The sequence below is a fragment of the Stegostoma tigrinum genome, chromosome 26, assembly GCF_030684315.1.
Source record: "Stegostoma tigrinum isolate sSteTig4 chromosome 26, sSteTig4.hap1, whole genome shotgun sequence".
NCBI lineage: Eukaryota > Metazoa > Chordata > Chondrichthyes > Orectolobiformes > Stegostomatidae > Stegostoma > Stegostoma tigrinum.
Window position 1 is genome coordinate 50,762,960 of NC_081379.1, and position 13,746 is coordinate 50,776,705.

At 42.8% G+C, this 13,746-nt stretch overlaps 1 protein-coding gene across 1 annotated transcript in view; it reads right to left on the reverse strand.

Annotated features, from left to right (window-relative positions):
• Window positions 1-13,746, reverse strand: part of si:ch211-225b11.4 (thyroid adenoma-associated protein homolog) — a 248,624-nt gene that overhangs the window by 84,847 nt on the left and 150,031 nt on the right. Inside the window, exon 17 of the mRNA XM_048556638.1 lies at window positions 10,041-10,226. Within this exon, the coding sequence (XP_048412595.1) occupies window positions 10,041-10,226 (186 nt within the window). The remainder of the gene's footprint in view (window positions 1-10,040; window positions 10,227-13,746) is intronic.

The window sequence follows — 13,746 nt, forward strand, 5'->3', positions numbered from 1 at the left end:
TTGACTGTGAGAGATTCAGTGACAACGTCTTCATTATTAGATTCTCTCCTTTGTGGAATGAATGTTATTTCCCACTTGTCAGACCAAACCTGGATGTTGTTGTCAAGGTCACTGAGCATTTGTACACTGCTTCAGCATCCAAGGAGCCAAGAATGTGAATGATTTTAGGATAACTAAGCGTCCGACACCACCCATGTACTCTTGTAATACAAGGACTCTTGTATTAATGTCCTGCACCTGAGACAACTGACCTCCAAGCAACTATCTTCCTATCGTCTTGACTCTAACCAGTGGAGAATTTTCCCATTGGCTCAGGTTTTGCTAGAGCTCCTCGATATGACACTTCATGTATCTGACAGTTTGTTTCACTTCACCATTTGGTGTCTTTAGTGTAATGAAACGTTCCAAGAGCCTCCATGGAAGCATTATAAAACAAAGCATGAAAATGAGAAGTGGCAATCAAATTCTTGGGTAAAATGGTAGATTCTAGGGAGCATTTTAAAGGAGAAAAGTGAGATAGAGAGGCAGGGAGGTACTAACCTGGCTGTAATTCAATGGATGCTGGGTACATTGGCCAAGTAAAACTCTGACGTCTCAAAACCAACACACCAGACACAGTGCAAACACAATGGCCAGGTGCTAATGACATTAGCATAATATGAATGGCAATGGTTATACTGGACAGATATACTCCCAACAATTTATTGACTAAACAAAGGGGTGCCCAAAAAGAAAGGTGCCAGGTTCTGTTACACAAAGAAAGTAGCAGTAGCATGCCTTCCAAATGATTGACTTTGACTCTGTTTCAAACTAACTGTATCTCCCTGTTTGGTCAAAACAATCGAAAGTACCAGTAAACCATCTATAAGGTATAAAAACACAGTTCACCCGTGGAGCTCCTGGAATCTTCTGAAGCCTTCTCAGGAGACCAGCCTGACAACAGGCAGAGATATGAGGAGTACAGCTGGATGAACACAGCAGGCCAGGCAGCCTCAGAGGAGTAGGAAAGCTGACGTTTCAGTTCTGGACCCTTCTTCAGAAAATGAAAATGAATTCAGAATATTTTCGGAAGAAGGGTCCAGACCCAAAACTTCAGATTTCCTGCTCCTCTGATGCTGCCTGGCCTGCTGTCATCCAGGCCCACACCTTGTTATCTCAGACTCCAGCATCGGTAGTTTCTACTATCTCTGACAACTGGCAGAGGCCAGCTGACCATCCAGAGATAAAGACAGAGAGAGAGAAAGAAAGCAGCTTCGCAGACCCAAAGACGGAGCCAGAGAGAGACAGCAGCTGCATAAATCTACAAGAGACTGGGGAAGTATTGCAACCTTAAGAGGCAAAATAGGATTAGAAAAAATGTGTTTAGTCTTAAAGATTACTGTAACTTTGTTCCTAATAAAGCTGGATAACAAAGTGTGAAGCTGGATGAATACAGCTGGCCAAGCAGCATCTCAGGAGCACAAAAGCTGACGTTTCGGGCCTAGACTCTTCTCAGCCTGAAACGTCAGCTTTTGTGCTCCTGAGATGCTGCTTGGCCTGCTGTGTTCATCCAGCTTCACACTTTGTTATCTTGGATTCTCCAGCATCTGCAGTTCCCATTATCTCTGATCCTAATAAAGTTGGGGCTGCTTTACATTGGTGCTGGGCTTGTGTTCATTTTGATTTGACTGCTTCAGTATTGAGGGACACCTGGACAAATTCATTCATAACATACTGGTTGGAGTTGTCCAAATTGTTTGAAAGTGAGACTTGACAACAGTGGTACTCAGTTTGGCAGAATGTGACCAGTGATGTCCCTTAAGAATCTGTGCCAGGGCCTCAATTATTCATATTACTTATTAATGACTTGAATAATGGCCTAGAAAGTCATATATCTAACTTGGTTAGGCAGTATTGCAGACAGTTTAAATGACAGCATAAAACTACAAAGGGATATTAATATACTAAGTGAATGAGCAAAACTCTGGCAGATCGAGTTCAATGTAAGCAAGCATGAAGTTATTCATTCTGGAGTAACAAAGCATAGATTAGGATATTTTCTAAATGATATGACATTAAACACAGTAGATGTCCAAAGACTTAGGGGTTCATTGTTAAAATATCACAAACTGGTACAGAAATAATCAAGAAAGAGAATGGAATGCTGGCCTTTATAACTATAGGTCTGTCCACAAGAAAGATCCAAAGCTTCTAGTTGCCTGCTACTTCAACACAACACACTGCTCCCTGGCCAACATCTCCGTCTCAGCGCAAGCTGGAAAAACAAACCTCATTTTCCACTTGGGGACCCTGCAGCCTTCTGGACTCAATATCGCTCAATAACTTGAGGGGCTGAGCTCTCGCATGTCCTTACCCCACACACCAGGCCTTATCATCACATAGTTTGTTATGACACACAACCCATTGTTTGCCACTATCAGCCCCGATTAATAGCTAAACACCCTCCTAGCCAGATGTTATCCGTTCCTTTATTCATTACAAAGGTTCTTCTCTCTCTTTGGGTTCTATACCCACCTATCGTTTACTCCTTAGCCCCTATCGTACCCCCACCCTACTTTCTGCATATAAAGTGACTTGTTCCTAGCTACCATCAGTTCTGAGAAAGGGTCACTCGAACCAAAACGTTAACTCTGATTTCTCTTCACAGATGCTACCAGACTTGCTGAGCTTTTCCAGTAATTTCTGTTTTTGTTACAGTCAGCACTTTGGATAAAGGGACTGAATATATGGCTAGTCATTTGGTAGTACAGAATCTGTGTATTGCTTAAAAAAAGGCAATTTGTAGAGGTCTTGCATCTTGCACTCATCAGGACAATTGACAAAAAATATCAATTCAAAGGGAAGGAACCAACATTCATACTGCATAAATGTAAACTGCATTGGTTGGCAAATAGATTCTGATTTGTGTAGATGTTTGCCATGCAGACTGTATCAATTAATGATGATTGTCAGTTAACAGCTCAGCAAGTGATGGGAATCTGGAACTCACTGTCTGAGGGGGCAGTAGAAGCAGAATTCCTCCTAACACTTAAGTAGTATTCAGATAGACGCTGTGATGCCAAGGCATACAAGGCTATGGGCCAAGTGCTGCAAAGTGGAATTAGAATAGTTCGCTGATTGATTTTGACCAGCATGGACACATTAGATGAGAAAAGGCCCTTTTTCTGTGCTATAGATCGCTATGACGGTGACTCTATGGCATCTCCCAAAGTCCACAAACATGTTAGCTTATAATGAATTGTGAATGGGGAGAAAATTCAGAAGTCTGAAATACAAAGAGACTTGGGAGTTCTAGTCCAAGGTAAACTTGCAGGTTGAGTCAGCAGTTAGGAAGTAAATGCAGTGTTGGCATTTATTTTGAGTGGACTTGAATATAAAAGCAGGGATACGCTACTGAGGCTTTAGAAGGTCCTGGTCAGGCCACATTTGGAGTATTGTACACAGTTTTGGGCCCCAAATCTCAGGAAGGATGTACTGGTCCTGGAGCGGCTTCTGAGGAGGTTCACAAGAATGTTCCTAGGAAATATGAGGAACATTTGAGGATTTTGGGACGAGACTCATTGCAGTTTCGAAGGATGAGGGGGATCTAGTTGAAACTTACAGAATACTGAATGGCCTGGACAGAGTGGTTGTTGGGAAGATGCTTCTATTGGCAGGAGAGACTAGACCCAAGGGCACAGCCTTAGAGTAAAGAGAAGACCTTTTACAATGGAGAAAAGGAGAAACTTCTTCAGCCAGAGAGTGGTTAATCTATGGAATTCACTACCATAGAAGGCTGTGGAAGCCAGTTCATCGAGTACATTTAAGGCTGAGATAGATGGGTTCTTGATTATCAACGGGATCAAGGGTTATGGGGAGAAAGCAGGAGAATGGGGTTGAGGAGCTTATCAGCCATGATTGAATGGCGAAGCAGGCTTGATGGGCCAAATGGCCTAATTTCTGCTCCTATGTCTCATGATCTTAAGGTATACCCATGCTATCTCTGACAGTCTATGTAAATACTCTGCTCTCTGATGCTATACCTGTTCACTTACCCTCTGCTGGTGTACTTCACTCGAAACACCCTGTTCATCATTTAATTTCTGAAGTTCTGGTTCTGTCAAAAACCCTCAGAAAGTTTTGGCGAAGATCTGTAGCTCAAGTTGTGGGTGAAGATGTTGATGTGCTCGTTGAGCTGGCTTATTTTTGTTCAGACATTTTGTCACCATGCTCGGTGGCATCATCAGTGGAGCTTCCAATGAAGCAATGTCATTCTACTCTACTTGGAATTTATACTGTCCAGTCCGTTATAATAAGTATTGTCATTTCCGGTTTTGATCTGTTTGGGTTTGTACATGGGGTGCAATTGCATATGTTTGTTAATTGCATTATAGGTGGAAAACTATGCCTCTAGGAATTCCTCTGCATATCTATGTTTGGATTGGGCTGCTACAGTTACCTAGTCCCAGTTAAACTGACGGCCTTCATTGCCTGATGTACTGATTTGAGGAGAGTTAGAACACAGAACATAGAACAGTACAGCACACTACAGGCCTATCGGTCCATGACGTTGTGCCGAACGTTTACACTAATCCTAAGGTCGATCTAACCTCCACTCCTACCTTATACGATCATACATATACCTATCAAATAGCCACTTAAATGTCCCTAATTGAGGCTGACTCCACTACCCTCTCCGGCAATGCATTTCATGTGCCAGCCACTCTCTGAGTAAAGAACCTACCTCTGATGTCTCCCCTACATCTACCTCCACTTACTTTAAAACTATGCTCCCCCGTAACAGCTACCTCCACCCTAGGAAAAAGTCTCTGGCTGCCCACTCTATCTATACCTCTGATCATTTTGTACACCTCTATCAAGTCATCTCTCATTCTAAACAGAAAAGCCCTAGCTCTCTCAACCTTTCCTCGTAAGACCTTCCCTCCGTTCCAGGCAACACCCTGGTAAATCTCTGCACCTTTTCCAATGCTTCCACATCTTTCCTGTAATGAGGCGACCAGAACTGGACCCAATATTCCAGTTGTGGCCAAACCAGGCTTTTGTACAGCTGGAGCATAACTTCATGGCTCTTGACCACAATCCCTCTATTAATAAAAGCGAACACACCATGCGCCTTCTTAACAACTCTATCCACCTGGGTGGCAGCTTTCAGGGAACTGTGGACATGAACCCCAAGACCCCTCTGCTCCTCCACACTGGCAAGAATCTTTCCATTAATCCTGTATTCCGCTTTCAAGTTTTTCTTTCCAAAATGAATCACCTCACACTTTTATGGGTTAAACTCCACCTGCCACTTCTCAGTCCAGCTCTATATGCTATTAATGTCCCTTTGTAACCTAGAACAGCCCTCCGCACTATCCACAACTCGATCCACCTTTGTATTGTCCACCAAGTTACTAATCCACTATTCATCCTTCATCCAAATCACTTACAAAAATCACAAATAGAGGAGGATCCAGAACAGATCCTTGTGGTACACCACTTGTATCTAAGCAACATGTTGAATATTTTTCATTTACTACCACCCTTTGTCTTCTAAGAGTCAGCCAATCCTACCATGGGGAAACTTATCAAATGCCTTACTTAAATCCATGTATACCTCATCCACTGCCCTACCTTCATCCACGTGTTTGGTCACCTCTTCAAAGAATTTAATAAGGTTTATCAGGCATGATCTACCCCTCACAAATCCATGCTGACTATCCCGAATCAAACTGTGCCTTTCCAAATCATCATAAATCCTATCTCTTAGAGCTCTTTCCAATAATTTGCCCACCACTGATGTAAGACTAACCGGCCTATAATTTCCGCCATTATCTCTATTCCCTTTTTTGAACATTTGGAATGATTTTTGTCTCTCCTAACTTCCGGCACTAACCTGCGGACAATGAGATCGAAAAGCTCATCGCCAAAGGCCCTGCGATCTCTTCCCTCGCTTCCCATAGAATCCTTGGATAAATCCGATCAGGCCCAGGGGCCTTATCTATCTTCAAATTCCTCATAATTCCTAGCACATCTTCCTTCCTAACATCCACCTCCTCTAGCCTACCAGTCTGTTTCACATTGTCCTCCTCTACAAGTGCATCCCTCTCTTGTGAATACTGAAGAAAAGTGTTCATTAAGGACCTCTCCCATCTCTTTAGACTCAGTGCACATATTCCCTTTACAATCCTTGAGGGGCCCTACCCTTTCTCTGATCATTCTGTTATTGCTCACTTACATGTAAAAAGCCTGGCAGTCTTCCTTGATCTTATCTGACAAGGTTTTCTCGTGCCCCCTTATACCTCTCCTAAGCCCTTTCTTCAGCTTCTTTCTGGATAACTTGTATCCCTCTAGAGCCTTTTCCGAGCCTTGTTTCCGAAACCTTACATAAGCATCCTTCTTCCTCTTAACCAGTCACTCGATCTCTCTTGAGAACTAAGGCTCCCTCACTCAACCGCATCTTCCTTGCCTGCTAGGAACAAACATATCACGCACATGCAGTATGCATTCCTTACACAATCTCCACATTTCAGTAGTGCTATTCCCTGACAGCATCTGTTCCCATTTTATGTTACCCAGTTCTTGCCTAACAGAAGCGTAATTACTCTCCCCCAATTATAAACCTTACCCTGCTGTACATACCTATCCTTTTCCACGACTATTGTAAAAGTAACAGTTATGATTGCTAATGCCAAAATGCTCTCCTACCAACAGGTCTAACACTTGGCCCGGTTCATTGCCAAGCACCAAATCCAAAGTGGTGGTCTATCTGTACACTGTGTCTGGAATCCTTCCTGAACGCACTGGACAAAATCCACTCCATACAAACTGTTACAACTAAAATGTGTCCAATCAATATTTGGAAAATTGAAGACACCCATGACTACAACCCTGTGACTTCTGCACCTTGCCTCCTAATCCGGTCCTCTACTTCTCTGCAACTATTGGGGGACTGTAAAAAAACCCCAAAGTGACTGCTCCTTTCTTGTTCTGGACCTCAACGCAAACTGACTCTGTCGACATATTATTCTCGAACTGCCTTTCTGTAGCTGCTATGCCAGCCGTGAGTAGCAATGCCACTCCCCTGCCTCTTTTCCCACCCTCCCTATTTCTTTTAAAGCATCTAAATCCTGAACTTCCAACAACCATCCCTATACCTGAGTTACCCAAGTTTCTGTAATGGCCACAACATCTTAGTTCCAAGTACTGACCCATGCTGTAAGTTCATCCGCCTTACTTCTCACCTTGAAGTACACACAGCTCAAATCAGCTCATGTCTGCAATTATGCTCCACTGACCGCATTTCTTTATAATCAACCTCGCTCCCTGTTGTGTCTGTTGGAAGGCTGAATACCTCATCCTCTGAATTACCAATCCGGTTCCCCACCCCCTGCCAATCTTGTTTAAACCATCCCATACAGCTCTAGCAAACCTCCCTTCCAGGATATCTGTGGCTTTCCGGTTCAGGTGCAACCCATCCTTACTGTACAGGTCCCATCTTTCCCAGAATGTGCTCCAATTATCTGCATAATGGAAGCCCTCCCTCCCACACCAGCTCTGTAGCCACGTGTTTAGCTGCACTCTCTCCCTATTTCTTACTTCATTATAGCGTGGCACTGGTAGTAATCCAGAGATAACTACCCCGTTTGTCCTGGACTTCAGCTTCCAACCTAACTCCCTGTACTCGTTTTTCATATTCTCAGTCCTTTTTACACCTATATCATTGGTACTGATGTCTACCATGACTGCTGGTTGCTCACCCTCCCCCTTAAGGATCTTGAAGACATGATCCGAGACATCACAGACCCTAGCACCCAGGAGGCAACATGCCATCCTTTCATCTTGTTCACATCCACAGAACCATCTGTCTGTGCCTCTTACTACTAAATCCCCCACTACAATTGCTCTCCTGTTCTTCCCCTTCCCATCTTTGCCACAGGGTCAGGCTCAGTGTAGAGACCTGTCTGCTATGGCCTTCCCCTGGTAGTTCATCATGCCGTTTTACTGCCAGTTGATAGTCTGATGGCTAGTTTCCTTCTTGTCTGTCCGATGTAATGTTTGTGGCAGTCATTGCATAGCATTTGTAAGCCACATTGGTTCTGCATGTTGTGGGAATGTGGTCTTGTGAGTGTTTGTCATAGAATGGCAGTGGGCTTGTGGGCTACCATGGTTCCTTGTGGTCTTAGGAGTTTTGTTGTCAGTTCCAATATGTTCTTGAATTAGGGCAGTGCAGCCAGTGTGTGAGGGCAGACTGTGTACTCCTGTTGTTGCCTGTTTAGTAGGCATTTGCGGATGAAGTTGTGGGGTTATCCGTTCATAGCGAGGATTTTGTGCAGGTGCTCTCCCTCTTTCCTGCGTAGTTCCGGAGTGTTGCAGTGTATCCTGGCCCAGTTATATAGTGCCCTAATGTAGCTTTGTTTGTGAGCTTTGGGGTGGTTGCTGTGGACGTTGAGGATTTGAACAGTGTGGGTTGCTTTCAAACGCATAGAATTGGACCCCATATACAAACCCATACAGATCAAAACCAGAAATGACACTACTCACCAAAACGGACCAGACAGTATAAATTCCAAGAGGAGGAGAATTACATTGCTTCATCTGAGACTCCACTGATTACATCATCTAGCATAGTGACAAAATGTCTGAATGAAAACAAGCCAGTATAGTGAGCAAATCAACAACATCATTGTCTTAAACCTCAAAGGGAATCCAGCATAATGTCGGGAATAGTTCTCTACTACTGCCATGCTTCACAGGGTGGGAAATCAAGCTCCAGTACTTCCAGATTCATCACAAAAGTTAGATTTTAAAAGAGTTTGCAGAATACCTCAATTTACCTGTCTTTTTGACCCAGGTTGACAGAAAGAATGAACCAGCTTCCAGTGCCTAACAAAAAATGACTATTTATTGTCACAAATCACTGGAAATTTCAGTTGCTGGAAACCAGCTATACCCGGAGTCATCACAAAAGTTAAAGACTGTCAAATAAATCCACAAAACCCCTCCGTTTACCTGATTTACAAACCTCTGTTCACCAGGTTTTATACTTAGTAACAATTTTATGCGTGGAAAGTTCTTTACGCAGAGGGTTGTGGGTATCTGGAACGCGTTGCCAGCGGAGGTGGTAGATGCAGACATGATAGTGTCTTTTAAGATGTATCTGGACAGGTACATGGATGGGCAGGGAGCAATGGGATACAGACCCTTAGAAAATAGGTGATGAGTTTAGACAGAGGATCTCGATCAGTGCAGGCTTGCACTGGGCCTGTTCCTGTGCTGTAATTTTCTATGTTCTTTGTACTGGTTATTATAAGTAATTAAACTCTAGTTACAGGTAAACAACTATAAGTAGTCAGCAGATAACACAATTTATTAAAATTCCATTCCTGTTATAATCTACACCCTCTCTCCCTCTCACATTCACAAATAGATAAACTGAAATTGCAGGTCAACAGCCTTTGTTCAAGATTTGTGGAGTTGGTTCTTGCTGATCAGAAGGTTTCTACTTGGCCTTCCCTCTTTGGATGCTTCCATTGATTTTCAGGAGGTACAGGGTGACTGGATCACTTCTTAAAGGTCTTTAACTATCAATTAAAAGTCACAGCTTACACCAACTTTTTTTTCAGTTTTAACGTTGTTTTTAATTCAGCTAACAAGGATATCTTTTGAGCTGACAGAGGTTGGAAAAGCTTCTCTGTATCTTGTTCACAGCCCCAAGCTGTTCAGCTACCTGAGAACCAATCATCTAGTTGGCAGGCAGAAGGCTTAAGGTATGGGACCAACCAAACTTCTATCTGTACACAATCCCTTGGGCTCCAGTTCATCTGCATCCACACGTCAAACACTGTTCCAACAAGCTGCTTGCATTAAGCGTCAGGTTACTTGCGTTCAAAACAGATAGCAATACTCCAGCAATTCTTTTATTATAAAAACAGTTTCCTTCTCATTTCAGTCCACAAGGGCAGCTTTTCCCCAAGGCAATATCTGTCCATCTTTGCAAACACAAATTTACCTCGTGCGGCAAGTATTAGAAATTAAAATAGTACTGTAATTCTTACCTTGGCCCCAGGAAGAGAATTGGTGGGTCCCAGCCAAAGTATTGAGAAGAAAGTGGCTAATGCTACTCAGGGTGTCCATCAGCTGACTGATGAATAGCCTCCACTTTGTTCTGAGAGGTTGCAGCCGCAGTGAACTCAGAATCTCCGGTACCTCTGTCAAACATTTCCTCAGCGCCAATATCAAACCTACCAGACATGGTAAATAACTTCAACCAAAGTTCAATTCAAACTGAAGCCAGTTTGTCTTCATGCTTCACAGACTGCAACCGAGCTCCTTGGTTAGTTAGAATTGGCAATAATACATTTTATGTTGTGCACGTTTTCAATCATTTGTAACTGAGTAGACTTTGTAAAACAGCCTCCCAACAATAACTTGCATTTATATAGCATGTTTTATTTGTCATAAAAAGTTCCACAAGTGAATTGTTAAATAGTATTTAACATTGAGTGGTATACAGAGACGTTAGGGTAAATGAAAGAAGTGGGATCTAAGCAGCATCTTAAAGACGCAAAGCAGAGAGGCAGAGCAGTATAGGGAAGGAATTTCAGAACTTGGGCATAAGCAACCGAAAGCACAGGTGCCAACTTTGAAGGAATTGGGGATGCACAAAGGGCCACAATTAGAAGAACATCAATATCTTGGCGAATTGTGCAACTGGATATAGTTGTAGAGATACGCAGGGATAAGGCCATAAACAAAAAAATGAAAAGTTTAAAAGTGAAGTGTTGCTTTCCCAGGGACAAATGTAGTTTGTGGGTGACAAGGAGAAACAGAACTTGATGCAAGTTAATCAAGGACAGCAGAGTTTGGATGATTTATTAAGGGTGGAAGATGGGAGGCCAGCCAGGATTCCACCTTGACCTTTGACTGCGTAAGGCACTGATCTAGCCTTGTAAAATAGTCAATGGCAGCATCACATGATTGGACTGGCAAAGTGACAGTCCACAATACTTAAGAAAAGACTGATGTGTTCTTGATGATCTCCCAAACCACAATGAGTACGACACCGATGACTTCCCTATTTTCATATTTCCATTCCCTTTGAAAACATTTGCCTTTCCTATTACCTGCTGAATCTGTATGCTACCTTTTTGGGATTCATGCACAAGGGCCACCAAATTCTTGTATGTTGCACCTACCTGCAGTCTTCCTCGATTTAAAATAATATTCAGTTCCTCTATTCCTCTTGCTAAAGTAGATAATCTCCAAATTCCCATACTATATTCCACTTTTCAATTAACTTGTCTCCAGCCCTCTGCAGAATTCTTGAGTCATCCACGGCGTCTCACTCTTGAACGATTATTATCTGTGCATCTGCAGCTACTTCCTTTAATATCCTATGAAGTATCCCTCAGCTTCCAAGGGATTTTATGAAATTTTAGCCTCATTTGTTTCTCTAGCATTTTTTCTTCTAGTGATAGTTTTGTAGTTATTTCCTCTCCTCTTACTTGTTCTTATCTCGCAAATTTGGAATACCATTTGTATATTCTAATGTGAAGATAGACGCAATGTATATATTCAACTCCTCTGCTACTTCCCGGGTCCTATTATCTTACCCCAAGCCTCATTCTCCAAGGGGCTTATGTTCACTTTGATCTCTGTCTCTTCCATTTTATATATTTAAAGAAGTTCTTGCTATCTATCATTACTACCTGTATGTTCACCCTTAAAGTTTATTTTCTGCCTGTCTTTACTTGTTCTATCTTGATGATTGTTAAAAGTTTCACATTCTTCTAGTTTACCACTTGTCTTTGCCAAATTGTATAGGTTATCTTTCAAACTGATGCTATCCTTAACTTCCCTCGTTAGCCGTGGTTTTCTTATCTCCTCCTAGAATCCTTCTTTCCCATTGCGACGAATTGTTGTTGAAAGACAGGAGTAATTTTCTTAGGCATCTGACATTAGTTCACAACCATTTTTGCTGCTAAGATCCTCCCCGGTTCACTCCAGCTAGCTCTGCCCTCATTTCTTTGTAAATAAATACACTTACTTAAGTTTGGGACAGTTGTGTCCAACCCAAGTTCCTTCCTCTCAAAGGCAAATTTCACACATTAGTTCAGTGGAATTCTATCAGACCATAAGACACAGGAGTGGAAGTAAGGCCATTCGGCCCATCCGTTCCACTCCGCCATTTAAATCATGGCTGATGGGCATTTCAACTCCCCTTCCCTGCACTCTCCCCGTAGCCCTTGATTCCTTCTGAGATCAAGAATGTGTCGATCTCTGCCTTGAAGGGATCCAACGTCCCGGCCTCCACTGCATTCCGTGGCAATGAATTCCACAAGCCCGCCACTCTCTGGCTGAAGAAATGTCGTCTCATTTCAGTTTTAAATTTACCCACTCTAATTTTAAGGCTGTGCCCACGGGTCCTAGTCTCCCCGCCTAACGGAAACAACTTCCTAGTGTCCACCCCTTCTAAACCATAAATTATCTTGTAAGTTTCTATTAGATCTCCCCTCAACATTCTAAACTCTAATGAGTACAATCCCAGGATCCTTAGCCGTTCATCACACGTTAAACCTACCATTCCATGGATCATCCGTGTGGATCTCCGCTGGACAGGCTCCAGGGCTAGTATGTATTCTAAATGGGGCCTAACTAGAGCTTTATAAAGCCTCAGAAGCACATCGCTGCTTTTATATTCCAACCCTCTTGAGATAAACAACAACATTATATTCGCTTTCTTAATTATGGACTCTACCTGCAAGTTAACCTTTGGAGAATCCTGGACCAACACTCCCAGATCCTTTTGTACTTCTGCTTTGCCAATTTTCTCACCATTTAGAAAATAATCCATGCCTGTATTCTTTTTTCCAAAGTGCAAAACCTCACATTTACTCACATTGAATTTCATCAGCCATTTCCTGGACCACTCTCCTAAACTGTCTAAATCTTGCTGCAGCTTCCCCACCTCTTCAGTACTACCTGCCTGTCCACCTATCTTTGTATCATCGGCAAACTTCGCCAGAATGCCCCCAGTCCCTTCATCCAGATCATTAATGTATAAGGTGAACAGCTGCAGCCGCAACACTGAACCCTGCGGGATACCACTTGTCACCGGTTGCCATTCCGAAAAAGAGCCTTTTATCCCAACTCTCTGCCTTCTGTCAGACAGCCAATCCTGAATCCAAGCCAGTAGCACTTTCTCTTTTGTAACGCCTACCATACTCAACTCTGCCCCCTGACTCTCTCTAACTGTTGGCATGCTACTCATGTCTTCCACTGTGAAGACTGACGCAAAGTAATTATTAAGTTCTTCAGCTATTTCCTTATCTCCAATCACTAGCCTTCCAGCACCAATGTGGAGCGGCCCAATATCTACTTTTGCCTCTCGTTTGTTTCGTATGTATTGAAAAAAGCTTTTACTGTCATTTCTAATATTACTAGCTAGCCTACCTTCATATTTGATCCTCTCCTTCCTTATTGCTCTCTTTGTTATCCTCTGTTTGTTTTTGTAGCCTTCCCAATCTTCTGATTTCCCAGTGCTCTTGGCCACTTTATAGGCTGTCTCTTTTTCTTTGATATATTTCCTGACTTCCTTTGTCAGCCACGGCTGTCTAATCCCACCCCGGATAATCTTTCTTTTCTTTGGGATGAACCTCTGTACTGTGTCCTCAATTACACCCAGAAACTCCTGCCGTTGTTGGTCTACTGTCTTCCCCGCTAGGCTCTGCTTCCAGTCGATTTTCGTCAATTCCTCTCTCA